We start from the raw sequence: 27,989 nt of genomic DNA on the forward strand, positions 1-27,989 counted from the left end.
CACTAAACCAGGAATAAGTATTGTTGCTCCTCCCATGTAAATGCAAACTGTTTCTGATCCTCTTTTCTAATTGGAATAGAAAAGAATGCAATGGCCAATCACTGGCCTCATTAATCTGCTACGATGATACGTCTGACACAGCAGATGCAACTGGAGCTACTACCGGGTTGAGGCTAAGTGGTCTGGCGTCACTTTCTAGGATCCATCAGTCTTTGCAATGACCAGGCCAGAGAATTAAACAGACATGACAGTCCACCACCCTCGCCTCCATGAGGCCTTTAATGGTGGTGCCATCCTCCCAGGATGCAACATGGTTTGTGATTTACTCTCTTGGCCATGGAAAGGGGACTTCCCCACTATGATGTCTGTCACCACACAGGCCTGGGATCCAATATATGGCTACTCCAGCCACCAAGTACATAAATTATAATTACATACTCAGGGGGCAGGGAAGCGGCCACTGGATGGTCTTCTGGCCCAGGGGTCTCACTGTGCCCAACACTTTAGCCAGGATTCCTTTTTATTACCTGGCCCTGTCAGCCCCTTCTCTAACAGGGAGGCCACAGCAACACTTTTGGCCTCCAGTATCAAGGTCCACTCACATCCCGTGTCCATTTGTCCTCAAAATCTCTGGATTTTCCCAGCGTGCAGCCAGCTGAGTGAGTGACAGCGGGATTCTACAGAACATCCTTGTCAAGGTATTGCCTGGTCCTTCCTTCTGGGGACCTGGCCACCTCTGCAATCAATGGTTCCAGACAGGAAATTAGTTCAAGTCCAGGAATGGAGTAGGGAACCACCATATTTTACTGGAGTCCCCGCCCTGGGCCTCTTTCTTCCTTCCTCTGCCGTCCGCCAGGGCGGCTTGGCTCCACATGACCCATCGCTTTCTCCAGGCTTCTGGGAGCCATCCCAGAATCATCTTTGACCCACGACCTGCAGAACTTGCCAGGTAACTAATCCTATGTGCCAAGCAAGTGCCTCCGCCTCAAGAGTTCTTCTGTCCCCCTGGATAAAGCACCCTGGAAATCTAATACCGGGGGTGCTCCCTGGCTCCTGCAGGCACATGCTGGCTGCCTCGTGCAGTTCCTGGACATGCAACCTCTCTACTCCCTGGTCAGGCCTAGCAGGTCCCCATCCAGGTTACCCTGGACTTTCTCCCTAGTCACTGCTGGCAGCCAAGAGACAAGGTGGAGCAGCCCCCAGTGAGGGCACCTGCTGCTCTGGTAGGGGAGGCCCCTGGAGCATCTTCCAGCACAGAGGAAGTGCTGGCTTCCAAGGGCAGGAGGGGCCCCTCTGCAAGCTCTGAGGGGACAGGGGTCTGCAGGGCCATGCCCCCAGGGCTTCCATCTGGATGTCTCAGCCCATGTTTCAGGGTCCCAGATTTTCCCAACCGGGGTCCAGACCTTCACATAGGCCAGCCGTGGCCAGGCATCAAAACATGCCTAGAGCTAGGTGGTCCCCACAGTCACTGTCGGCTCCTCAGCCATACTGGTTCTACCTCTGCCAAACATGGGACTCCTTTTCAGCAACCAGAGAGGCCCTTTGTTCTCACACCAAGCCTGATGGGCAACCGTGGGTAACGTCGCAATCTCCGTTCATCCCTCTGTGGAGCATCAACCCCACTCCCCCCATGCACTGAAAGGGGGAAACTGCCACACCCACAAGGCCTCCCCTTCCACCAGGAAAACGTCCCAGATCACTCTTGGTGAAAATATTTAACAACTGGGGCCCTAACTTTGTGCCAAAGACTACCCATATCCCCACATCAACCAGAATGGTGTCCTCGGTGTTGGCCGGGAAACGGCCACCGCACCAGCTGAGTCTCAGGCCCCTCCTGCACCACTTGTGTTAATTGGGGTCTTCCAAGAGGCAGATGCCATGGAAGCTCTGACGTGACTGGAGATTTATCAGTGCAATGTCTGTGAAGGATGCTGGGGAGGTGGCCAAAGAGGATGGAAGCCTCAGACCACAGGTGAGACCCCTGTGAAGGAGATACGGGGAGCCTTGGCCAGCACGTGCCCCTAGACAGTGCTGGCCAGGCCGAGGAGAACTTCTGGAGCCAAGGTAACCCCTAAAGGATTCTGGTCTTGTGAGGAGGGGCCTGGCTTCCCCCTGGGAGCTGCTGGCTTGGAAGCAGGAGGCATTGCCCAGGTGAGAGTTCGGCGTGGACCCAGGGGAGTGGCACACGGTGCCCGCAGTCAGCTGTGCTCAGGAGCAGCAGGCAGGAGCCCTGGATTCATGGCTACCATGTGGCTGCCACACTCAGGCACACTTAGGCACATACACTCACACTCAGGCACACTTAGACACACACACTCACACTCAACTTCAGACGCAGACACACACCACACACTCACAGATGCACACACACTCAGTCTCAGACACACACACCACACACAGATACACACACCACAGACTCAAACTCAGTCTCAGACACAGACACACACCACACACTCAGTTGCACACACCACACACATTGAGTCTCAGACACACACACACCACATTTGCAAACCTGCTCATCAGAAGAGGGACCTCGCCCCCAGCCGCTCCGCCCCCTTCCAGGACAGCTCTGAAGGGGGCCCTGTCCCGGAGCCCAGGGACCTCTCCCCAACCCCGCCTGCGCCTCACCTCAAGGAGGAACCCCGGCCCTGGCTGGGGGGCTGTGACCAGGGTGGGGAGTGGGGACCCCAGACAGAGCCCTACCAGGGACCCCTGTCACTCTGTCCCCGGCTGGGCTCAGGTGGGGACCTCACGGTGGTCCCAGGGCCCAGCACCAAGCCCACCTGTGGTTTCCAGCGGGAAAGGGGTGGCAGGGGTGGCTCGCCGCATGCCCAGGCTCTGCCCCAACCTCCGCACCCAGGCTCTGCTGTCCCTGCCCTCCCGGCTCCCCCCCCTCAGGCCCCAGGAGCGGCAGTTTCTGCAGGAGCTCCTGACCCGGGGCCTCTCGCAGGAGGCCTGAGCCAGCGGGACACAGGACACGGGGTAGGGGAGGGGTGGGGGGGCTGATGGGGGGAACCCTGCACCCCCCAGGGCAGCTCCTACCAAGGGGCGAGTCCCAGGGCCCCCGTCGGCCCTGCGTGCGGGGCGCGGTCCCCAACACCCAGGGCCCCGGAGGCGGACACAGCCCCAGCCAGGTCGTCCGGGAAATGGGGCGGGGGCGACGGGCGGCCGGGCCCGGGACGCGAAGTCCGAGCAGCAGCGGGCAGGGGATGGCGGGGGAGCTCGGCCCGGGCTGCAGGGGGGTCCCCACCCTCTCCACCTCCTCCTGCCTCCCGCCCTCGAGGGTCCCCGCTTCCCTCCCATCCCCCTCCCGTCCCCCCGGCCCCCTCCTCCCATCCGCGGGGCCGCAGCGCTTCCTGGCGGCGGGTCGGGTCAGGCAGGCGGGGCGGGGTATAAAGGGGGCGGCGCCGGCCGCGGTTCCCTCCCTGCTGCTTACTCGGCGCCCGCGCCTCGGGCCGTCGGGAGCGGAGCCTCCTCGGGACCAGGTGAGCGCCTCCCGGACCCCGCACCCTGGAAGCCGCTCGGCCCGCGGGGGGTGACCCCGAGTCCTGGGAAGGCGGCGGCGGCGGCTCCGTCCCTCGGGCCCCCGGGAAGGGGGACTCCAGCCCCAGGGACGGCGCGGGGGCTCGGGGGGCTCGGGGCTCCTCCTCGCGGGGCTGGGGCCGCGCCTGCCCCTGTGGCTCCGCGTCTGAGGGTCCGACCCTCGGGCCCGCGACTTGGGGCCACCTCCCCGCGGCCTCCTCTGGGGCGGTGCCGGCCTGGGCGGGGTGGGGGGGTCCCTGTCTGCGCCCGAGCTCGGTGCTGGGACCCCCGCTCCCGAGACGACCCCGGCACCGCACGCCCCGCCAGGCCCCGCATCTGCGAGCGGTTCGGGTCCGGCTCCGGCCCGCGGGGAAGACGCCCCGGCTGGCTGGGACCTCCGGGGGCGCAGGGCCTCTCCCCGGGCCGGACGGAAGGGGCGGCGGGGCGGGGGGAGGAGGGGCTTTCGGTGCCCGAGGGCGGGACAGGGCGGGGAGGGGACGCGGGTGGCCCCGACGCCCCATCGCTGCGCCCCTCCCGGCCTGGAGCCCACGAGGGCCCCGCCAGGCCCAGGAGAAGCTGCAGACGGAGGCGGCTCCACAGGGCGGCGGGACCCGGGCTGACAGCGACCGGCAGCCCCTGCCGGGCCGCCCACACCCGCCCTGGGACTCCGCGGGGGGCGCTGGTGGAACCGCTGGGCCTGGGTCTCCACTGCTGGCAACCGAACGGATCGGCCCTCTGTGGAGCCGCAGGTGTGCGGGCGAGCGGTGCCCATCCGGGGTGTGCCAGCAGGACCCCGGTGCCCGCGCCTAGGGCGCCTCTGGAGAAGGGACCTTCCCTTTGGGGTCAGAACCCAGAAAGGAGGGGCCTGCGATCCGCGGAGCTCCTTGTTCTTGCGATAACACAGCTCTGGCTTGGAGGCCCCCTTGCACTTCGACTCTGGTGATTATTTCAAGAAAGTCCAGACCGGGCACGGTGGCTCAGGCCTGTAATCCCAACACTTGGGGAGGCCGAGGCGGGCAGATCACCTGAGGTCAGGAGTTCGAGACCAGCCTGGCCAACAGGGTGAAACCCCGTCTCTACTAAAAATACAAAAAAAAATTAGCCGGGCGTGGTGGCAGGCACCTGTAATCCCAGCTAATTGGGAGGCTGAGGCAGGAGAAAATCACTTGAACCTGGGAGGCGGAGGTTGCAGTGAGCTGAGATCGCGCCACTGCACTCCAGCCTGGGCGAGGGAGCGAGACTGTTTCAAAAAAAAAAAAAAAAAAAAAAAAGGAAAGAAAGGCCCGGTGAGATGCTTTCTCTTAAACACGGCCCTGCACGTTGAGTTGCTGCCTCCTGTGGCCTATTTCACGTTTATGCAAAGTCGGGCGCCTGATGCGGGGCTCACCCGCCACAAGCAGGTGTCCTGGCGCTGCTCATGGAAGGGGCCCTACCCAGCCCGCGGGGCACTGGCTGGGACGGGGCTGCCCAGGTCCGCCCAGGATCCAAACACCCAGCCCCGCCCAGCGGCCCTTCCTGGCCTGCAGTGGAGGCTGTAATGGGCAGGGGTGGTGGGAATCCCAGCTCACAGGGCGCCTGCTCTTAGAAGGGCGGCGTCTGGGTTCAGAGGTCAGAAACGTCAGGTGTCCATCCCAGAAGTGGCGGGGAACCTGTCTCCACAATGGATAGGAGCACTGTCTTTTTTTTTTTTTTTTTTTGCTCATTTCATAGATAAGGAATGATGCCTTGTTGGGGGTTTGTTCTGCATGTCTTTGGTTTTTGTGCAGTACAAGGCTATTTGGGCTGTTTGATGACTGACCGTGTGTAGTGATGTGCATTGCCTGGTTGTGATGTCCCCGTGTTCCTAATGGATGTTCGCTTTTTGGGTTTTTTTGGTTTTTTGTTTGTTTGTTTTTTGAGACAGGGTCTCGCTCTGTCACCCAGGCTGGAGTGCGGTGGTGCTATCACCGCTCACTGCAATCTGCACATCCCTGGCTCAAGCGAGCCTCCACCTCAGCCTCTGAGTAGCGGGGACTACAGGCATGCACCACTGTGCCCAGCTAATTTTCTTTTAAGAGACGGGGTCTCACTATATTGCCCAGGCCATGGATGTGTTTGTTTGTTTGTTTGGGGTGTTTGGGGGGGGGGTTTTCTTTTTTTATTGATTTGAAAAAGCTTTATTTTCCCGAATTTTTTATTGTGGTATACAATATAAAATGTACTGTCTTAACCATTTTTAAGTGTGCAGCTAGTTCAGCGACAGTAAGTACATTCATAGTGTTCTGTAGCCATCACCAAGGTCCATCTCCGGAACTCTTTTCCTCCTGTCAAACTGAAGCCCGTGGAGCACCAACTCGCATCACCCCTTCCCTCATCCCCTGGCAGCCACCATCCTACTTTATGTTTCCAGGAATTTGGCCATTTAGGTGACTCATATGAGTGAAATCGTATGAAATGTCTCCTTTTGTGACTGGCTTATTTCACATGGCTTAATGTCCTCCAGATTGATCCACACTGTAACGTATGTCAGCATTCCCTTCCTTTGTAAGGCTGAGCAGTATTCCACTGCATGCATGTCCTGCATTTTGTTTACCCATTCGTCTGTTGCTGGACACTTGTGTTGCTTCCACGTTTGAGCTACTGTGAATGATGTGGCCATGAACACACCACACAGATACCTCTTGGAGATCCCACTTTCACTTCTTTTGAGTATGTTCCCAGAAGTGGAATTGTGGATCATTTGATTTTTTCATTTTTTTGAGGAATTAATTGCCTCACTGTTTCCCACGGTGGCTGCACCATTTTGCTTTCCTGCCAACAGTGCACAAGGGTCCAGTTTCTCCACATCTGCACCAACAGGTGTCATTTTCTGGGTTCGCTTGGTTTTTTTTTAAATGTTAACCATCCTAATGGGTGTGAGGTGGTATCTCATTGTGGTTTTGACTTGCATTTCCCTCATGATTAGTGACGTTGAGCATCTTTTCATGTGCTTGTTGGCCATTTATATATCTCTTGGGAGAAATATCTGTTTAAGTCCTTGACCTATTTTTGAATCAGGTTGATTGTTTTTTGTTGTTGAATTTTAGGAGTTCTCTGTATATTCTGGATATTAATCCCTTATTAGATACACAGTTTACAGATATTTTCTCTCATTCTCTGGGTTCTTTTTACTCTGTTGATGATGTCCTTTCACTAGATAGATGCAAAAAATGTTTTTAAATTTTGGTGTAATCTGATTTATCTATTTTTTCTTATTGTCATACCCAAGAAATCATTGCTCAGTCCCATGTCATGAAGGTGTTACCTTATGTTTTCTTCTAAGGGTTTTAAAGTTTTAGGTCTTAAAACGTAAAGATCTGGGGACATGGATCCATTTTGAGTTAATTTTTGTATATGGTATTAGGTAAGGGTCTAACTTCATTCTTTTGCATGTGGATATCTAGTTGTCTCTGCACCATTTGTTGAAAAGACTGTCTTTATCGAATGGTCTTGACAGCTTGATTGAAAGTCATATATGCAAGGGTTTCTTTCTGGACTCTCTGTTTTATTCTGTTGGTCTGTATGTCTGTCTTTATGCCAGTGCCACACTGTTGATGACTGCAGCTTTGTAGTAAGTTTTGAAATTAGGACATGTGAGTCCCCCAGCTTTGTTCTTTTCTTTCACGATTTTTTTTTTTTTCTGGCTATTCGAGGTCCCTTGAGATTCCATCTAAATTTTAGGATTTATTCACTATTTCTGAAAAAAAAACAATCACTAGGATTTTTATAGGGATTACATTAAACCTCTAGATCAATTTGGGTGGTATTGACATCTTAATATAGTAAGTCTTCCAATCTATGAACATGAATGTCTTTCTTTAAATGTCCTCTTCAATTTCTTTCAGAAATGTTTTGTAGTTTTCATTGTACAGGTCTTTCACCTCCTAAGTCAATTTTTAAGAATTTTATTATTTTTGATACTATAGTAAATAGAATTGTTTTCTTAATTTCCTTTGGATTGTTCATTGTTAGTGAATAGAAATACAACTGATTTTTATGTGTTTACTATGTATTCTGCTATTTTGCTGAATTTGTTTATTAGTTGTAACAGTTTTTGTGAAATTTTTAGGGTTTTCTACATACAAGATCATATCATCAGTGATCAGAGATAATTTACTTATTTCTTTCCAATTTGAATGCCTTTAATTTCTTTTTCTTGCCCAATTGCTCTGGCCAGAACTTCCAGTACAGTGTTAAATAGAAGCAGTGAAAGCAGGCATCCTTCCTTTATTTCTGACCTTAGAGGAAAAGCTTTCAGTCTTTCACCACTGAGTATGATGTTCACTGTGGCTTTTTCATATAATATGGCTTTTATTATGTTAAGGTAGTTTCCTTCTATTCCTAATTTGTTGAGTGTTTTTATCATGAAAGGGTATTGAATTTTGTCATATGGTTTCTCTGCATCAACTGCAATGATCATGTGTGAGTTTTTTTCCTCCTTCATTCTGTTAATGTGTATTACATTGATTGATTTTTTTTTTTGTATGTTGAACTATCCTTGCACTCCAGAAATAAATCCTACTTGGTCAATTCATTAAATTCCATTTAATTGCATCAAATTATACCAAATTTAGTTTACTATTAATAGTATTTTGTTTAGGATTTTTGCATCAATGTTCATAAGGAAGACTGGATTGTAGTTTTCTTCTCTTGCAATATCTTTGTCTGGTATTGGTATCAGAGTAATGCTGGCCTCGTAAGAATGAGTTAAATAGTGTTCCCTTCTCTTCAAGTTTTTTGAAAATTTTGGGAGGGTTTGGTGTTCGTTCTTTATGTGTTTGGTAGAATTCACCAGTGCAGCCATCAGGTCCAGAGGTTGTTTGTCAGGAGATTTTTGAGTATTGATTCAATCTCCTTACTAGTTATGTCTATTCAGATTTTCTGTTTCTTCATGATTTGATTTTGTCTTGATAGGTTTTGTCTGTCTGGAAATTTTTCCATTCCATCTGTGTTATTCAAATTGTTGACATATAGTTGCTTATAGTACACTCTTATAATCTTTTTCTTTTCTGTAGAATTAGTAGCAATGTTGCCACTTTCACTTACAATTTTAGTAATTTGAGTTTCTTCTTTTTTTCTTAGTCTAGAATCTAGCTTAAGGCTGGTCAATTCTGTTATCTTTTCAAAGAACCAACTTTTGTTGTCATTGATTTTCTCTATTATCTGTCTATTCTCCATTTTGTTTATCTTTGCTCTGATCTTTATTTTTTCCTTATTTCTGCTAGCTTGTTCTTTTTCTAGTTCCTTACATTGTAAGGTTAAGTTCCTATTTGAGACCTGTCTTTTTTAATATAAGCATGTATAGCCATCAGTTTCCCCCTTAGCACTGCTTTCACTGTCGAACAAGTTTTTAAATTTGTGTTTTCATTTTCACTCATCTCTAAGTATTTTATAATTTCCCTTGTGATTTCTTCTCTGATCCTTGGTTATTTAACAGGGTGTTGTTTAATTTCGTGATTTTTTAAATGTCCTTGTTGCTGATTTTTAACTTTACTCCTTTGTGGTCTGAAAAGATATCTTGTATGATGTAGATCTTTCAAAATCTATTGACACAGACTTTGTTGTTGCAACTAACCCCGTCATTGCAAGCCCTTCTCCCTCTGGTTGAAGTGACTTCCAGGAGATTTAAAGGGCTGGCACCCTTTTCTCCCTTCATTTTTCTCTTTTTCCTCTTTTGAGAGGTAGACATTGAAGACTAGCACATTCAAAAGCAACCATATATGTGGAGAAAATAAAAAAGTCATTGCACATGCTCAGGGGAAATCACGGGCTTAGAAAAGACCTAAGAAGACCTTAAGTTTATACTTTATGCTGATCCTTAGCACAGAGACAGCAACAATCAAAATTATAAAAACAAGAAAAACCAGCAAACTCTGGGGAAGAAAGAGATTTTGATTTCACAAGGCATACAAAGAAACTTTCCTATTTCAAAGGAAAAAAACCAACAGAAACTGTCACTGAAAAAGACTTGGTGGTAGATCTACTAGACAAAGGCTTTGAAAGAACTATCTTAAAGATACTCAAATAACTAAGGGAAAATGTGGAGAAAGTGAAAGAAAATATAGGAACAAATGAAAATATCAATAAAAAGCTAGAAATTTTAAAAAGAAACCAAAAGGAAATTCTGGAGCTGAAAAGTACAATAACTGAAATTTAAAATTCACTAGAGAAATGCAAAGGCAGATTTCAGCAGGCAGAATAAAGAATCAGGGAACTTGAAGATACAGCAATGGAAATTATTGAGTCTGAGGAGCAGAAATAAAAAGATTGAAGAAAGGTGATCAGAGCCTAAGGGGTCTGTGGGATACCATCAAGCAAACCAACATAAACATTGTAGAAGCCCCAGAAGAAGAGAGAGCAAAGGGAGCAGAGAGACTATTTGAAGAAATAATGGCTGAAAGCTTCTAAAATATGATGAATGACATGAATATAACCATCCAAGAAGCCCAAAAAGCTCCAAGCAGGATGAACTCAAAGAGACCCACACTGAAACATTCTAATCAAATTGTCAAAACCCAAAGACAAAGATTTTGAAAACAGCAAGAAAGAATGATTCATCACATGTAAGGAATCCTCAATAAAACTATTAGCAGATTTCTGATCAGAAACTTTGAAGGCCACAAGGCAGTGGGCCAATATATCCAAAGTGCTAAAAGAATAAAAACTGTCTACCAAGAAGCCCACATCCAGCAAAACTGTCCTTTAAAAGTAAGGGAGAAATTAACACATTCTTAGATCAACAAAAGCTGAGAATGTTCCTTACCACTAGACCTGCCCTATAGGAAACGCCAAAGGGAGTCCTGCGGGTTGAAATAAAGGGTGATAGACAGTAATTCAAGTGAAGAAATAAAGATCTCAGCCAGGCATAGTGGCTCATGCTTGTAACCCCATCACTTTGGGAGGCCGAGGCAGGAGGATAACTTGAGCCCAGGAGTTCAAGACCAGCCTGAGCAATATAGGGAGACCCTATCTCTATAAAATAAAAATATTTTTAAAAATCGACCAAGCATGGTGGTGCACACCTGTGGTCCCAACTACTGGGGAGGCTGAGGTGGGAGAATCATTTGGGCCTGGGAGGTTGAAGCTACAGTGAGCTGTCACCACACCACTGCACTCCAGCCTGGGCAACAGAGCAAGACCTTATCTCAAAATAAATAAATAAATAAATAAATAAATAAATAAATAAATAAATAAATATCTCAGTAAAGGTAAATATATAGACAATTATAAAAGCTAATATTGCTGTAACAATGGTGTGTAATGCTGCTTTTTGTTTTCTATATAAAGAGACTAATGATTTAAAAATAACATTATGCTTTTGGACACATAATATATAAAGGTGTAATTATGTGACATCAATAACTAAAAGGGTTGGGGACAGAGCCATTCAGGGAGCAGAGTTTTGTTTATGCCATTGAAGCTAAACTGGTATAAATTCAGTGTAGACTGTTATAATTTTAGGATGTTAAAATGCAATCCCCATGGTAACAACAAAGAAAATAACTAAAGAATAAATACAAAAGGGAATGAGGAAGGGATTTAAATGTTTCACCATCAAAAAAATTAATTAAACACAAGACAATAATACTGGAAATTAAGGACAAAAAAATCCATAAGGTATACAGAAAAAAATACAAAATGAAAGAAGTCCCTCTTTATCAGTAATTACTTTAGATGTAAATGGATTAAACTCTCCAAACTCTCTCTGTTAAAAGACAGAGATTGGCAGAATGGATTTAGAAAGCCAAATCCAACTATATGCTCTCTACAAGAGATGCACTTTATATCCAGAAACATAAATAGATTGACAGTGAAAGGATGGGCAATGACATGCCACACAAATAGTAACCAAAAGAGAGCAAGAGTGGCTATACTAATACCAGACAAGATAGGCTTTAAATCAAAAAAGGTTACAAGAGGGAAAGAAGGACATCATATATTAATAAAAGGCTCAATACAGCAAGATATAATAATTATAAATATTTATGCACCTAATAACAGTCCATCAAAATATTTATATCTTACACTGGGAAGATTGTTGCTGGCTCTCAGTCTGCTTCCAGTCTGCTCATATTGCTTTTGTTGTAATGATGGTCATATGTGGGAGCTCAGTATCAAGAGGGCAGACTTGAGCCCACACTGCCAGGCTTCAGACCTCAGCTATTAGCTGAGTGCCCTGGGCAAGTTACCTCACTGGGCCTTGGTTTCCTCATCTGTTGGAGTGGGGATGATAATAGTACCTATGTCCAAGGCTATAAGTCCAATTGTGAATGTTGAATGAAGGGATATAGGACAGTATCTGGTACACAATTATTATAGATTTTTCATTGACATTTTATACATTCTGTTTTCTTCAAAGACTTTTTGGTTTCTGTTTTGCACTCAGATACTTCCTTTTCCTGGAGTTTATTTGGGAGCACCATGTGAGGTAGTACCTTTATTTCTAGTCACAGGGTGAGCCCTCATCCCAGCCTGCTTCCACCACTCTGAAAGGCCACCATGTCATAGCCTAAGTTCTCGTGTGTTGTTATGCCCATGGTTGTGTGGAGTGTTGGCCTGTTCCAGCACCAAAACCAAAACCGTAATTTTATCGTTTCATTTGATAGCACAAGCTTTCTCATCACTCTATTTTTTATTTTGCTCAACTCTTCTTGCTTTTTCTACCAAGTAAAACTTGGATTCATTTTGCAAACTCCTATCTACAAAAATGCAAAAAATTTTCTTGGAAACTTTAATTAAAATTGCATTCTATTATAGATTCAGTTAGGAATAACTGATATTTTTAAATCAGTTTAAGATAGTGGGATGATTTCTTATCCAAAAACAAGGTTTGTCTTTCCAATATATTTCTCAAAAATTTTTTTGGGTTTTTTTCATAAGTCCTGCACATTTTTATTCAGTTAATTCCTTGGGTTTATGTTGTTTTTCTTACTAGTGTAAATAGCATTTTTCTGCAACATTTTCTAACTGGTTGTCACTGATAGAAGAAAATCAATAACTTTTTGTATGTTGAGGACTAAGCTCTGATTTTTTTATCTTGCCTATATTCTTATCTAAGGGGTCTGGGGAGTCATGCCCTACAAACCATAAATTCTCATCAGATGGTTTTATCTAACCCTATATGCCGTGACTTACTTTCCATCTGACTCTGGCATGACACTACACGACCAAGAAGAAAATAAAAATATTTTACCCCAAAACATGTTTCTTTGCCACATTTTGAAATGGCCCTGCAAAGCTGTCCTTTACTGGGGAAAATTTGCATCTGTAAGGAATCTCTGTTAACATAGCTAGCTCTTTTTCTTCCAGGCCCTCCCAATTCTGAAGAGATTAACCGAGAGTCTAGCAGCTTTTAAAGTGAATAGGAAACACTTGTCATTGATTGTATCTAAGGGCAGCCACTATGAGACTTCAGAAGAACCTTGGTCTCCACAGTCTTTTATCTTAACCTGAGCGTTTCCTTTCTATGATCCCAGGTCTTTAGACAAACTCAACCAATTGTCAACCAGAAAATGTTTAAATTTACCTGTAGCCTGGAAGCCATCTCTCCCCACTTTGAATTTTCCTGCCTTTCTGGATTAAACCAATGTATTTCTTAAATGTATTTGATTGATGTCTCATGCCTCCCTAAAATGAATAAAACCGAGCTGTACCCCAGCCACCTTGGGTACATGTTCTCAGGACCTCCTGAGGGCTGTGTCATGGGTCATGGCCACTCATATTTGGCTCAGAATAAATCTCTTAAAATATTTTACAGAGTTTGACTCTTTTCATCAATGATATATTTTTCTAAGTGGCTCACTAAATTTTCTCTCCCTAATCTCCCCTGCTTTCTCTCTTTTTCTCTCTCTCTGTCTATATATATATATATTTTTTTTTCTCTTTTTTAAAAAAACTTTGTTCAGATGATTTTCTGGGTAGACAATCCTATCTTTAATAAGGACAGTTTTGTCTCTTCTTTTCCAGCAGTTATACTTTTATTTTTACTGTCTTATTGCATTGGCTTCCAACACAACACTGAATAGTAGCGTAAGGTCTGCACTGTTTGCCCCCACCCCATTTTTTTTGTACTGTAGTAAGCATTCTTCTAATGCAGGATTTTTTAACCCAGGGTTAGATCTACGAATGGAATCCCCGAATTCCTGGACATGATTTCTGTATATGAGCATCTATGCATTTGTGTAAGGTGAAATTGTGTAGACTCTTAAAAGGGTCCATGACCACAAAGATAAGAACCACTATTTTAGCTTTTTGTGTAAAATATGATGTGAGCTCTTGATTTGAAATGTATATCCTTTATAGAGTTAATTCTACTCCTAAATTTCTTACTAGGTTTTACCTTGTCTGGCTGTTGTTTCTTAGTTAGAAATTGATGTTTCAGGGATCTATTGAAGCAATTGCATATTTTTCCCATTTTATGTTAATGTGACTTACATTAATGTATTCCCTAGTGTTTGTGGCATCACTGTACTTTAACTTCATATTATAGTTCTGGTATAGTGGTCCTTAATATGCTATTGGATTTTAGTTTTTAATATTGGCTAGAATTTTTGTGATAATGTTATGGGATTTTTAGAGTGTCACTTTTCTGGCCTGAAACCTCTATGGCCAGTGGCGCCTTTGCCCAAGTTTTTGTCCTGTGTCCGGGAAGAATGAGGTACACAGACAAGTGGAGGGTGTGCAAGACAGAGAAGCTTTATTGAGTGTTAGGAGAGCTCACAGGAGACCCGCAGGGGGCAGCCCCTCTCTGTAGGCAGGTTGTCTTGTCGAATGTTCAGCTCTCAGCAGAGAGAAGGCCCTGGAGTGGGTGGCTCCTCTCTGCAGGCAGGTCGTCCCATTGTCTCTGCAGCTCTTAGCAGAGAGGAGGCCCTCGAGAGCGTGTCTCCTCTCTGCAAACAGGGCATCTCAACTAGTGTTCAGCTCTCAGCAGAGAGAAAGCCCTGGAGAGGGTAGCTCCTCTCTGCAGCTGGTCGTCCTGACATCCCTTCAGGTCCTGAAGCTCTCAGCAGAGAGAGTAGCTCCTCTCTGCAGCTGGTCGTGCCATGCTCTGCCCTGCTCTGACTGAGCCTGGGGCTTTTAAAGGTCTCAGAGGGGGGAAGTGCATGCTGATTGGTCCATGTGCAGCCATGTGCGGGCCCAGAAAAAAGCACCTTGAGTTCCCCTCTGGTCCGTAGGACGGGCAACCCGGCCCCCAGGCTTCAGGTCTGCCCCAGCCTGAAGGTGGGGCTTCACTGGAGACCCATCCTCTTCTGCCCAGGAACCTATCATCTGCCTCCTGCAGCCATCCATGGTGCCCAGGCTGCTGGTACCAAGGGGCACCTGTGCCCAGCCACCCTCAGCACCCCCCCAAGCCTCCCCTCCTGCACTTCTCAGTGCCCACAGTCTGGAGGGGGCCAAGTCATAAAGGGGCTGGCATGTCAGCACTGCCACAAGCATGCACACACCCAGCCAGGCTGTGACAGTGCCCGGGCTCAGCCCCAACTCTGCTCTGAGATTGGAGTGGGTGGTGGGAGCGGGAAGAAGCTGGGCAGTAGGAACAGGTACCTTCAGGCCTACAAAGGAAAGAGGGGCCTTCCCTGGCTCCCCCAGAGTGCAGCAATGCCTGGGTCAGCAGCCCCAGTTGGGGCAGCTGCAACTGCACCAGGAGTGGGGGCTGGCTCCTGCCTGCTCCATGGAGCAGAAGGCCCAGATCCACAGCCACGACTTGGGCAGTTGTACCTGGGGAACTCTCACCTCGCCAAACTGCAAGGGGCAGGGATCCCACTTATCCCCGGCTCCTGCTGGCTCCGTGGAGCATGGTACCTGGCCATGTCCTCTCGCAGCCTGAGGCGGGGTCTCCAGACCTGGGCCAGCATCCCAGACAGGGGCAACACCGCCATGAGCTCCCCTTCACCCAGCACGCCACCCAGCCCGGCCCCATGGCAGCCTGTCTGCCTCTTCCTTGGGCCCTCCCTGAGCAGCCAGTGTGATGGCAGCGGCCACACCAGATGGCCTGCCGCTGCCATCAGTAATATTTATAGTGATATTTATCTGTAGAGTTACTTTTAGGGACTTTTTTTTTTATCAAGCTTTGGTCACAGGTTATGCCACATTTAAAAATGAATTGGGAAAAAGTTTATCTTTTTATGTTCTTTTTTTTTTTTTTTTTGAGACGGAGTCTCGCTCTGTCGCCCAGGCTGGAGTGCAGTGGCGCGATCTCGGCTCACTGCAAGCTCCGCCTCCCGGGTTCACGCCATTCTCCTGCCTCAGCCTCCCGAGTAGCTGGGACTACAGGCGCCCGCTACCACGCCCGGCTAATTTTTGTATTTTTAGTAGAGACGGGGTTTCACCGTGTTAGCCAGGATGGTCTCGATCTCCTGACCTCGTGATCCGCCCGCCTCGGCCTCCCAAAGTGCTGGGATTACAGGCGTGAGCCACCGCGCCCGGCCTATCTTTTTATGTTCTAAAACAAGTTAAATAGCATGAAGTGCTTGTCCTTGAAGCTGTGAAACTCACCCACAAACTGCCTGAGCTGGCACCTTTGGGAAGGGACTTCATTCCTCCCTGGGCCCCAGGCTGAGGGGGTCTGGCCTGGGTCATCTCATCCACTCCAGCCGCCGCAAAATCACAGCAACCCTTCAGGGCCCTCTCCTGGCAGCGCCTCCCCTAGTCCTGGTGCTTGGACACTCCTCCCATCTGCACCGAGGGGAGGGCCGCACTCCAATCCCTGCATTACCCCTGGAACTGCATGCTCTGAACCAGGCCCGGTGCCCTTTCTGCCCAGCTGCCCGGCTGCTGCCAGCCCCACTCTGCAGAGCCAGCAGCACAGTGAGGCCCGTCCTGATGGCCTCCAGCCCCACTGCGGAGTCAGTGGGCACAGTGAGGCCTGTCCTGATGGCCTCCAGCCCCACTCTGCGGAGTCAGCGGGCACAGTGAGGCCCGTCCTGATGGCCTCCAGCCCCACTCTGCGGAGTCAGCGGGCACAGTGAGGCCCATCCTGATGGCCTCCAGCCCCACTCTGCGGAGTCAGCGGGCACAGTGAGGCCCATCCTGATGGCCTCCAGCCCCACTCTGCGGAGTCAGCGGGCACAGTGAGGCCCATCCTGATGGCCTCCAGCCCCACTGTGGAGTCAGTGGGCACAGTGAGGCCCGTCCTGATGGCCTCCTGGAGCTGGAGCTTAGGCCAAGCCACAGGGCATCAGGGAGGATGGACGTTCAAGGGCTGGATCCACTTGCTCCAGGGTCCTGGCACCCAACAGAAAGGAAAGCCAGGCTAGTGACGGCTGTGTCCCCACACTTGACAGAGTCCTCCCTCCCTCCTTATCAAAGTCCTGTTTAAAGGGAATGGAGCCAGGCTGGAGAGAGAGTGCCTAGCTCTGCAGGGGAGCCGGTCTGGGGAAGCTGGGATCTCTCTCCCGCCCTCCCCTCTGCACTGCTTCCAGGGCAGCCCCAGGCAGTGGGGGGCTCCAGACAGTGGTGCTCCATTCCCTTCCATGCCGACGCGCCCAGCTGCCCACTCCACCCAGCCCTGGAGGACATGGAAGGGCCTCAACCATCCAAATCCCACCCAAAACTGAGCCCAGAGGCACCCACTAAACATCTGTGACCCCACCCAGGGTGGGGCAAGAGAGCGCAAGCCCCCCAGTCCAGATGCTGGTGACGGTGTGTGCTGGGCGAAGACCCCGCTTCCTTGAAGACTGAGAGCAGTGCCCCCAATCCCGCTGACCTGCTGTGCGTGCGCCTGCCATGGGGGAGGGTGCCAGGGGAGAGGCACTGGGGGTGTCTGAGCGACCCCCACCCCCTGTTGCAGGACTTCAGGGCCACAGGTGCTGCCAAGATGCTCCAGGGCCCCTGCTCCGTGCTCCTGCTCTGGGGAATCCTGGGGGCCATCCAGGCCCAGCAGCAGGAGGTCATCTCGCCGGACACTACCGAGAGAAACAACAACTGCCCAGGTGCCAGGGGTCGGGGGCCGGGGGCTCTGGGCATTTGGGGGGCAGTTGGGACCAGTACTCAGGTGCCAGGGGTCGGGGGCCGGGGGCTCTGGGCATTTGGGGGGCAGTTGGGACCAGTACCCAGGTGCCAGGGGTTGGGGGCCAGGGGCTCTGGGCATTTGGGGGGCAGTTGGGACCAGTACCCAGGTGCCAGGGGTCGGGGGCCGGGGGCTCTGGGCATTTGGGGGGCAGTTGGGACCAGTACCCAGGGGCCAGGGGTCGGGGGCCGGGGGCTCTGGCATTCGGGGGCAGTGAGGTCAAACCCACAAACAGGCACGGGGCCAGGAAACAGGGCTCTAACCAGTCCCTCCTGAGGCTGGCTCGTGACAGGTCCTGTGCCCCACAGAGAAGACCGACTGCCCCATCCATGTGTACTTCGTGCTGGACACCTCGGAGAGCGTCACCATGCAGTCCCCCACGGACATCCTGCTCTTCCACATGAAGCAGTTCGTGCCGCAGTTCATCAGCCAGCTGCAGAACGAGTTCTACCTGGACCAGGTGGCACTGAGCTGGCGCTACGGCGGCCTGCACTTCTCTGACCAGGTGGAGGTGTTCAGCCCACCGGGCAGCGACCGGGCCTCCTTCATCAAGAACCTGCAGGGCATCAGCTCCTTCCGCCGCGGCACCTTCACCGACTGCGCGCTGGCCAACATGACGGAGCAGATCCGGCAGGACCGCAGCAAGGGCACCGTCCACTTCGCCGTGGTCATCACCGACGGCCACGTCACCGGCAGCCCCTGCGGGGGCATCAAGCTGCAGGCCGAGCGGGCCCGTGAGGAGGGCATCCGGCTCTTCGCCGTGGCCCCCAACCAGAACCTGAAGGAGCAGGGCCTGCGGGACATCGCCAGCACGCCGCACGAGCTCTACCGCAACGACTACGCCACCATGCTGCCCGACTCCACCGAGATCGACCAGGACACCATCAACCGCATCATCAAGGTCATGGTGAGCCGCGGGCGGGAGCACCGTCCACGCGCCAGGGGTGGCCACGGTGGGCCGTCCACCCACTCCGGGCCTCACTTTACCCCTCTGTGAGTGCGGAGGCCGAAGGAGGAAGCTCCGGGCAGGGCCTGGGCCACTCAGGTGTCCCTCCATCCCCACCCAGACTCGAGGTGCAGCCGCCCCAGGTCTCGAGGCACACAGCTAACCAGCGTGTCTGTCTTTTCTGCAGAAACACGAAGCCTACGGAGAGGTGAGTGGCACTTCCCTTCCTGCCAGTGCTGGCCGGCAGCTGCCCCAGCAGAGATGACCGCGCCAGGCTGCCGACTCGTGGCGCCTCCAGGCTGGAACAGATGAGAGGAGAGGGAGTCACCTGCTCCATGTTGGACCTGAGGCCTTGGAGTCTGGAGAAAGGGCTCCCAGCCAAAGCTAGGCTGTTTAGATCCCATGAGGGGCAGTGTTAGGGTCACCCACAGAGCACGTGTTACAAGGAGAGGTCGAGGGTCTGGCCTCCGGGCAGGTGGGATCCATCCACCCTGGACTCGAGGCCCGAGCCCAGCCCAGCAGGTCAGGAGAGAAAGAACTGACATCATCGGGGTCCATGACATCCCCACCTCCCTGTGTGTCCCAGCTCCAGCTCTCAGGAAGGGGAGCAGGCATCTGAGATCTCCCCCGTGAGGCTTCCTGCAAAAACGTGCCCTGCCTCAGAATCGCTGCTCACTAACAGTGGTTTCATTGCTGTGTACAAATGGTGCCTCCCTCACCAGTGCCCCTTGCTCTTCCATCCTTTTGTAAAATTTATTCTTTTATATTTGTTTTTTTAGAGACAGGGTCCTTCTCTGTCACCTAGGCTGGAGTGCAGTGGTACGATCACGGCTCACTGCAGCCTTGAACTCTGAGGCTCAAGCCATCCTCCCACCTCAGCCTCCCAAGTAGCTGGGACTACAGGCACCTGCCACCATACCTGGTGTGCGCATGTAGTTCCAGCTACTTGGGAGGCTGAGGTGGGAGGATCGCTTTCGTATTTTTTTTTTGTAGAGACGGGATCTCACTATGTTGCCCAGCCTGGTCTCTAACTCCTGGCCTCAAGCAGTCCTCCCCGCCTCGGCCTACCAAAATGTTGGGATTCCAGGCGTGAGCTGCACCCGGCCTTTCTTCCCTTCTATTTTCTGTCATGGCTTAAGCCAGGCTTGGTTTTTTAAAACTTGCCTAGAACACCTGACCGAGAGCCAAACTCTTTGGCTTGTCCCTGATGGGGGCAGAGCCTCACAGCACCCCATGTCTGCTCCCTCACCCCCACCCAGATTCTCAGAGCATTTCAGCATCTCCTTGGCCCCTGCTGAGAGTCGTGGGCTACACGTTCTGAGACCCTGCCCTGCCACCTGAGGAATGTCCCACCCATGCAACCTTCTGTCTCTGCTTCCTCATTTCAGTGCTACAAGGTGAGCTGCCTGGAAATCCCTGGGCCCTCTGGCCCCAAGGGCTACCGTGGACAGAAGGTAAGATGCCCAGATTGCCCGCAGGGTCTGCGCTACCAGGAAGCCCCTGATTTGTTTTGAAATCCACATTTGGCCGGGCGTGGTGGCTCATACCTGTAATCCCAGCACTTTGGGAGGCCGATGCGGGTGGATCACAACGTCAGGAGATCAAGACCATCCTGGCTAACATGGTGAAACCCTGTCTCTACTAAAAATACAAAAATTAGCCGGGCGTAGTGGCATGCGCCTGTAGTCCCAGCTACTCGGGAGGCTGAGGCAGGAGAATCACTTGAACCTGGGAAGCGGAGGTTGCAGTGAGCCGAGATCACGCCACTGCACTCCAGCCTGGGCAACAAAGTAAGACTCCGTCTCAAAAAAAAAAAAAAGAAATCCACGTTTAAGGCCAGCTGTACCTCAAATTGTGTCAACACTTCTGTCCCTGGGGAAACTAAAATTCTATATGTCTAATTCCTTTTAAATAGTATATTGAGAAAAGCAGAAGCTTGTAAAAAATTATTAAGATATGCCATTAAAATACTTTGGTAAGCAAGCATATTCAAGTAAGTAAATAAAATGTGAGATGCACTACAGTTAATAATATGATTCCTCATTAATATGAAGGAACCTCTTTTGTGGCTTACTAAATAAGCAGTTTTAGGGAGCCTGGTTTGAATGTCCCCTGCATTTTCCTAACAGAGGTGCATAAAATAAAGTCCTTCCAAAACTCACTAACAGAGTATGTGAAACTCCAACAATTCACATCTGTCAAAAATTATAAAGAAAAGCATAGCAGGAGAAAGTAGCTTCTAAGGAGATGAAATAAGGAATTGACCATCATAGAGGATGTTACTGCTACGTAGCTTCGTGTTTTTCTAAATTTGGATAACAGCTGTCTAGACCAGTAGGTATCTGGATGTACCTTCTCCAGGATGAGACATCTCGAGGCTGCAGGTCAAATCCTGCCATCTCCCTCCCTGGCTTCTCCAGTCCTGGTGGCAATGCCTACCCTACCACAGCTGGGAATGAATTTGCCACTTGGGGCAGCCTTGGCTGCACACAGCAGTGCAGTGACCCGTTCTGTTGGGGGGGCCACTGGAAGCTGCCACAGGGGTCACTGTGGCTAGAGTTTGAGGGGTGGCAAGGTGCCAAGCGGAGCCCAGGACAGGGCACAGCTGTGATGTTCCAGAAGCCTCTGCCCACCTCATCCCCTGCCCTGAGTTTCCTCCCTTTTCTTCCTTTTGACCTCTTAATTCTTCCCCTTTCCTCTGCTCCTCTTTGCACTTAAGTTGGGAGCATATCAATAAATAGATGAATTTATTTAATAAAGTTCTGTATCATAGGTTAAAATTTTAATTCCAAGAGAGTGTAACCTTTATGTGGTGTTCTGAAGTCCTGATCTGTCTAAAGTTACTTAGATAAAGGACTTAATCTTTGTAGTGACGGTGACCCAGGCATCACTGGAGAATCAGAGCCCAGTGTTGGCCACAGTCACAGCTACTGGGTGCAGAAGGGACCCCCACGGGCCAGGCACCCCCACCCCAGGGGGCTCTTCTGGCTCCATTTTGCAGGTGGCTTTGTGGGAAGCTTCCCTCAGAGCTGGGAGAAATGGGTCAAAGCAAACCCTTGTCTGACAGAGGCTGGCCCCTTGGGGAACAGCTGACACCAAGACTTCTCCACTTGGGCAGGGGAATCAGTAACCTCTGCTGTGTCACCTCTCAGAGGAGCTGTGGCAGGGTCCCTAGCTGCCTACCACCCACCCTACCCTGCCTCGATTTACTCTTTTCTCTGTTGTCTGCTTTTAGGGTGCCAAGGGCAACATGGGTGAGCCGGGAGAGCCTGGCCAGAAGGGAAGACAGGTGAGTGTCCTTGCCCCACGCCCGCCCCGCCTGCAGCCCAGCGCCCCAGGGCTGGGCTCACACTGCTGCTTTGTCCTTCACAGGGAGACCCGGGCATCGAAGGCCCCATTGGATTCCCAGGACCCAAGGTGAGTGACCTCGGCCAGGGGCTTGGCTCCACCCTGAGGCCCCAGCACTGCCAGGCAGGCTCCCCCCAGCCCAGCCTCAGCCTCAGCCTCTACGACCCTACCCCCAGTTACCAAGGAACAGAAGCACCTCGATAACTTGATGGCCGTCCCAAAACCCAGCCTCCAGCCCGACCCAGGGCTCAGCCTCCTCCGCAGACTGTTTGTCGAGAACACTAGATGCCAGCGGCCCACTGAGCACTCCCCTCAGCCTGCAGGGCTGGCCCTTCCCTGCCTGTGTCTCTGCAGAGCTCCTCACTAATGCCCCTCTCTCCTCCTGCCCCCAGGGCGTTCCCGGCTTCAAAGGAGAGAAGGTGAGGCTCTTGCCCTGACAGACCTCAGACCTGCGCCAGCGTCGGCCCAGACCCACCTCTTGGCGTCTGCTGCAGCCTGTCACTGCTCCTGGGGCACCGGCCTGGTCTTTTCTCAGTGGTGGCTTTGGGGGCTCCTGGGGGGTCCTGTGGCCTTGAGTTTGGCCCAAGGGCTTTGCCCCCCAGAGGCAGCAGTGCCCATGATGCTTTGAGGCACCGAGCTCACTGCGCCGGCTTTCCTCCTACACAGGGTGAATTTGGAGCCGACGGTCGCAAGGTAGGCTGGCTGGGTAGGCAGAGCCCCTCCTTTCTGCTGCTCAGGGCAGAAGGACTGGGGCTAATGGAGTCCCCTCTTCCTTCTCTCTTCAGGGGGCCCCTGGCCTGGCTGGCAAGAACGGGACCGATGGACAGAAGGTAGAGGGAGCCTCGGGCTCGCAGCTGGACTGGTCTCACAGAGGCATCCCAGCCTCTGCAGAGCCCCCAGATCCAGCCTGATCTGTCAGCTTACACGTGTGTACACATGCATACACACACACACACACACACACACACACACACACACACACGAACTTCAGCTCCTGCCACATCCCACTGCCCCACCCAGGGCTTCACCAGCCTGCATCTAATTCAGGGCTGCACATCCCGGCTTGGGGCAGCTCCACAGCTGCACACAGAGGCCAGCAACAAGCCTACCCCCTCCCAGGTCAAACCACAGGACAGCCCCACCCATTCCTTCCATGGCTCCCCGTGGGAACATCCTCTGTGCCCAGGGAGCTCTGCCCTCAGGGCCTCTGGGAGGCAGCCAGGGATGGCCTGTTCCTGCACAACGGCCACTCTGCCTCCCCGGAGACGGCTCCACAGCAGCCGTGGCCTCATGTGGGCACCCGTGTGCCAGGAGGAGAGCGCTGCAGCCCTGCGGGGCAGAACCGGGTGGGCCGTGTCTTGGTCGTTGGCACACATGGACCCCAGAACCCCGCCCTGAGACTCCTCCTGCCCCCTTCTCCTCCAGGGCAAGCTGGGGCGCATCGGCCCTCCTGGCTGCAAGGGAGACCCTGGAAACCGGGTAAGGGCCGTTTGCACCCCTCCTTCAGCCTCGGCCCAGGGGGTGTGGGTGCCTGACCGGGTGGGAGGGTAGTTGCTGCTGCAGTGGGAGCGTGGGTTCTCCCGGCAGCCCAGCAGCCCCAGCCCAGCATTCTGCCGGGTCGGAGTCATGTGAGGAATTCCCCCTGGGAGCTCCTGGCGGATCCCCATGGCCTGGAGACCTGATGCATCGCAAACTTCGGTGTCACTGGACAGCTCCATTTCCCTGAGCAGCAGATCCAGGCCTGGCCTCTCGGTCACTGAGCCTGGGGCCTCACAGCGAGGGTGGGAGGTGCCTCCCGGGCTGGGACAATGGAGCACTTGGGCCCTGGCTCATGGGGAGAACCCCACCCGCCGTGTGCCGAGCTCCACCTCTCACTCCTCTCTCAGGGCCCCGACGGTTACCCCGGGGAAGCAGGGAGTCCAGGGGAGCGAGGAGACCAAGGCGGCAAGGTAAGTGGCCTTGTCAAGGTACAGGCCGGCCGGGGCAGGCGGGGTCACCAGCTTCCAGGGGCCTCCTGGAGGCAGCCCCAGCTGAGAAGCTGAGCAGAGAGGGCCTTTCCGGAAACACTGGTCAGTGAGGAGCCAATGGCCATGGGATGTGGTGGAGGGTGCCCTGCCCGTTGCTTCATCAGCTTCTAACCAGGGCTTGGGCGGACCCACCGCTGCTCACCGAGGCCTCAGCAACAAACCCACCTCCTCCCAGGTGGAGCCCCAGGGAGCCCCACCCACACCTCCTGGAGCTCCCCATGGGAACGTTGGTGCCACAGGGGCTCTGCCCTCCTGGGCCGCCTGCAGTGTCGCCCCGTCCCTGGCGGCCCCAGGATCCCCAAGGGCTTTTTTCTGGGAGCTTGGACTTAGGGCTTCCCACTTTCTGTCCACCTTCCCTCAGCCCGAGCCAAGTCTGGCTGAGTCCTCTGTGCAGATGCACGGGCGTCCTGCCCGTGACACACACTCTGCCCTTAGCTGGCACTGAGGTTCCAGCAGCCCCCAGCCAGCATCTGGCATCCCAGGTGCCCCGTGGACATCAGGGAGGTGCAGTCCCAAGCCCGACCGTGGGTCCTGCCCCCCCCAGTGGGCATCCTGCACCCCCCTTCCCCTGCCAAAAGACGTGAGGCTGATTCTGCAAACCCTTCCAGGGGGACCCTGGCCGCCCAGGACGCAGAGGGCCCCCGGGAGAAATCGGGGCCAAGGGAAACAAGGTGAGCCCCTCTGCCTCTTCGCCTGCAGCTGAGCTGGCCACACTCACGCCCATGGCCCAGATGAACAGTCACGCTGGCCACCGTCTCTGCTGTCACCATGGTGCCCCATTGGGCTCTGGGGACACGGGGAGGGACAGGAAGAACAGGCCATGTGCCCTGAGCCACCAGCCCCTCTGACCTGTGCCCTCCTCACGAGGCTGAACAAGTTCCAGGGGACCCTGCAGGGCCCCCACGTGCCTGGCAAGCGGATTCCGCTGGAAGACAGTAGGGGTTCCGCACCACACACCGCACAGGCGTGACTATGCCTCAGGGCCCCTGCCTCTGGGTGACTGTGCTGTCCTCTCCTTCCTCAGGGGTATCAAGGCAACAATGGAGCCCCAGGAAGTCCTGGTGTGAAAGGAGCCAAGGGCGGGCCTGGGCCCCGCGGACCCAAAGGCGAGCCAGTGAGTCCCTCCCGCCCCTGCCTCAGGGCCCCACTCTGGGCATCCTCCTTGCAGCTTGAGGAAGACCATGGGGGAAGGGCACCTGGGCTGTAGGCAGGATCCCCTGCTGGCAAGGCACAGCCAGGCCCCCATCCTCCCAAGAAGTGGACCCGGACCACCCCACGGGACCCCCCAGAGCTGGACTTAGAGGGAAAGCCCAGGCAGGTCCTCCATGGTGTTCCCTAAACCCAGCACCAGCTGCCCAGGGCATCCTGTGAGGGCTGAGCAGGGCCCGTCCCAGTGCTGACCACTCCAAGGGGACTCTGCTCTGTCTGAGCATGGGGCCTGCCTGGCAGTGACCGCAGTGACTGGACGGCACCAGGTCCCCACCGGGCCCCAGCCCATCACCTAAAACGCCACTCACCAGACATCCAACTCCACCTGGAGCCTCCCCAGATCATTCCTAAATCCTCGGCATGGGCGGGACCGACGCAGCAGAGGGACGAGGGCTGGCAGCAGAGCCACCGGCGCAGGCTGAGGCTGTTGGGAAGGAGCCCGGGGATCGAGGTCCCAGGTCCCAAAGCCAGAGCCCTCCTGTAGAGAAGGAGCATCGGCCCTGGCACAGCCCCCACCCTCCACAGGCTCTGGGCTTGGACTCAGCCCCCTCCCTCACCCACACGCCTGTTCTCTGCAGGGGCGCAGGGGAGACCCCGGCACCAAGGGCAGCCCAGGCAGCGATGGCCCCAAGGGGGAGAAGGTGAGTCCTCATGTGGAGGCAGCCCGGGGTCTCACTGTGGTGCCCATGGGCCCTGCTGACGAGGGCCCCAACCCCATTCCTCCCAGAGAACAACAGAACCCCAGGGCCTCACTCTCCAGAGTTCACTCTCTGCAGAGTCTGGGAACGCAGCCCTGAGATCCCCACACCCCATTCTCTGCTGAGGAAGCTCCACCACCCACCCAGGCACACCCCGCACAGCTGTGCAGGCACCATTCACCCCCGGCCCACTGAGGCACCACTCACACCCCCCGGCTCCCACTGAGGTACCATTCACACCCCCGGCCCACTGAGGCACTGCTCACACCCCCAAACCCACTGAGGCCCTGCTCACCCCCGGCCCCCACTGAGGCACCGCTCACACCCCCGGCCCCCACTGAGGCACCGCTCACACCCCCGGCCCACTGAGGCACCACTCACCCCGGTCCCTAACTGAGGCATTGCTCACCCACGTGACCTCAGGGGTGATGCTGAAGGGCTGTGTGGTAAAACCCCGGCCACCAGCTCCCCTCGACATCAGGTGAAGGGGCTTCCTCCCGGGAAGTGGACGAGGTCCTACCCACGTGTGGGTGGCCTCAGGGGGACTGAGAGACCCCGTGCTCAGAGCGGCAGCTACAGGCACCGGGAAGGAGCGATGGGTGAAACAGGCGACTGTTGCAGGTCCCCCTGGACAGACGAGGGTCTTCCTCCCAGGCCCCCTTCCCCAACCCCCGGCCACACCCGCCTCTCACGTGGGACCCAGGCCGGAGGCCTCAGCTGAGACCCATGGGGCCTCCCTTCCCTTCCCACAGGGGGACCCTGGCCCTGAGGGGCCCCGCGGCCTGGCTGGAGAGGTTGGCAACAAAGGAGCCAAGGTAGGGGAGCAGGGTGGGCCGCACCCCAAGGTAGGGGGTGCAGGGGGGCTGCACCCCAAGGTAGGGTGGCCAGGACTGCACCCCAAGGTAGGGGACCCGGGTGGGTGCTGCACTCCAAGGTAAGGGGGACCCAGGTGAGGGCTGCACCCCAAGGTAAGGGGGGCCAAGGGTGGCTGCACCCCAAGGTAAGGGACCAAGGCAAGGGCTGCACTTCAAAGTAAGGGGAACCTGTACCCCAAGGTAAACAGGGCCCAGGCAGGGGCTGCACCCCAAAGTAGGGGACCCAGGTGAGGGCTGCAACCCAAGGTAGGGGTGCTTAGGCAGGGGCTACACCCAGAACCCAGTCTACTCCACTCAGTGTGCTCAGGGCTGAAGGTCAAGTGGAGCCACAGCCTCTGGGGAGGGTCATAGGGGCCGGGGCCAGACCCGTCTTACCCCTGCAGTGTCCACAGGATTGATACTGGGGACTCCAGAGTGCTGCTGTCAGTCAAGAGAACCCCAAATTCCTCCCCTTTCTTCCAGGGAGACCGAGGCTTGCCTGGACCCAGAGGCCCCCAGGGAGCTCTTGGGGAGCCCGGAAAGCAGGTCAGTGTCGGTGCAGGAGGCCTGTGACCTCTGACCCCACGGCTAGAGGTGGGACCCCGGTGCCCTGTGACCCCACGGGTGGGTCTCCCTATCCATGTGGAGACAGCCTAGAGCTAGCCACTGTCCCCATAGCAAACCCAGGCAGCAGAGCCTGGCCTCAGAAGCCAGGACCTGCTTCCCTAGACCGAGTACCTCATACCCACCCTCAGCCCCAGCCCCCCATCCTGCCCTGAAGGACCCAGGTTGTGGAGTCAGGGGCAAGGCAGTGGGCCTGAGGGCCTGGATGGGCCACAGGGAAAGGAGGAGCTGGGACCCTCAAGACAGAGGTCCACGACCCCCACAGGCAGCAGGAGGAGCTGCGGCCATGTGGCCTGGTGGTTAGGGCTGGACGGGGCATGTCGGGTGACCCCTGGGCATGGCCAGTCCCTGCCTGTGATGACTTCTGAATTTCTCTCCTGCCCTCAGGGATCTCGGGGAGACCCCGGTGATGCAGGACCCCGTGGAGACTCAGGACAGCCAGGCCCCAAGGTACGTGCCCCTCCCCCAGCAGGATGTATTAGGGGTTCAGGGCAGCTGCCTGAGGAGCAGGACAGGGGGCCGGCCTGGGGGACCCTGTTGCCGGCAGACATGCCTCAGGACAGGCCTGTGCCTCCTGTTCTCAGCTCTGGAGTGAGGGGATGCCTCCGGGGTCCAGGAAGCCCCCCTGGCTCTCTTCTTCAGCAGTGACCCTTGGGTGTGGGTGGCACATCCTTCCTGAGGCAGGGCCTGAGGGCAGCTACGTGGCCTGAGCAGGGTCCTCCCCGCGTGTGGGCA

General features: G+C 53.6%; 1 protein-coding gene across 2 annotated transcripts in view; it reads left to right on the top strand.

Moving 5' to 3' along the window:
* The first annotated feature begins 3,097 nt into the window (after positions 1-3,097).
* COL6A2 (collagen type VI alpha 2 chain) overlaps positions 3,098-27,989 on the top strand; it is a 35,533-nt gene continuing 10,641 nt past the window's right edge. The window contains exons 1-18 of one of the 2 annotated variants that reach the window (XM_034948259.4): positions 3,098-3,485; positions 17,330-17,471; positions 17,857-18,455; positions 18,682-18,702; positions 19,883-19,948; positions 21,730-21,783; positions 21,867-21,911; positions 22,235-22,261; positions 22,509-22,535; positions 22,628-22,672; positions 23,268-23,321; positions 23,729-23,791; positions 24,478-24,540; positions 24,894-24,983; positions 25,657-25,719; positions 26,529-26,591; positions 27,114-27,176; positions 27,642-27,704. In XM_034948259.4, the coding sequence (XP_034804150.2) occupies positions 3,147-3,485; positions 17,330-17,471; positions 17,857-18,455; positions 18,682-18,702; positions 19,883-19,948; positions 21,730-21,783; positions 21,867-21,911; positions 22,235-22,261; positions 22,509-22,535; positions 22,628-22,672; positions 23,268-23,321; positions 23,729-23,791; positions 24,478-24,540; positions 24,894-24,983; positions 25,657-25,719; positions 26,529-26,591; positions 27,114-27,176; positions 27,642-27,704 (1,887 nt within the window). In that variant the 5' untranslated portion in view covers positions 3,098-3,146. The remainder of the gene's footprint in view (positions 3,486-17,329; positions 17,472-17,856; positions 18,456-18,681; positions 18,703-19,882; positions 19,949-21,729; positions 21,784-21,866; positions 21,912-22,234; positions 22,262-22,508; positions 22,536-22,627; positions 22,673-23,267; positions 23,322-23,728; positions 23,792-24,477; positions 24,541-24,893; positions 24,984-25,656; positions 25,720-26,528; positions 26,592-27,113; positions 27,177-27,641; positions 27,705-27,989) is intronic. The other variant, XM_034948260.4, reaches the window with a different exon arrangement.

Source organism: Pan paniscus, chromosome 22, assembly GCF_029289425.2.
Source record: "Pan paniscus chromosome 22, NHGRI_mPanPan1-v2.0_pri, whole genome shotgun sequence".
Classification (NCBI taxonomy): domain Eukaryota; kingdom Metazoa; phylum Chordata; class Mammalia; order Primates; family Hominidae; genus Pan; species Pan paniscus.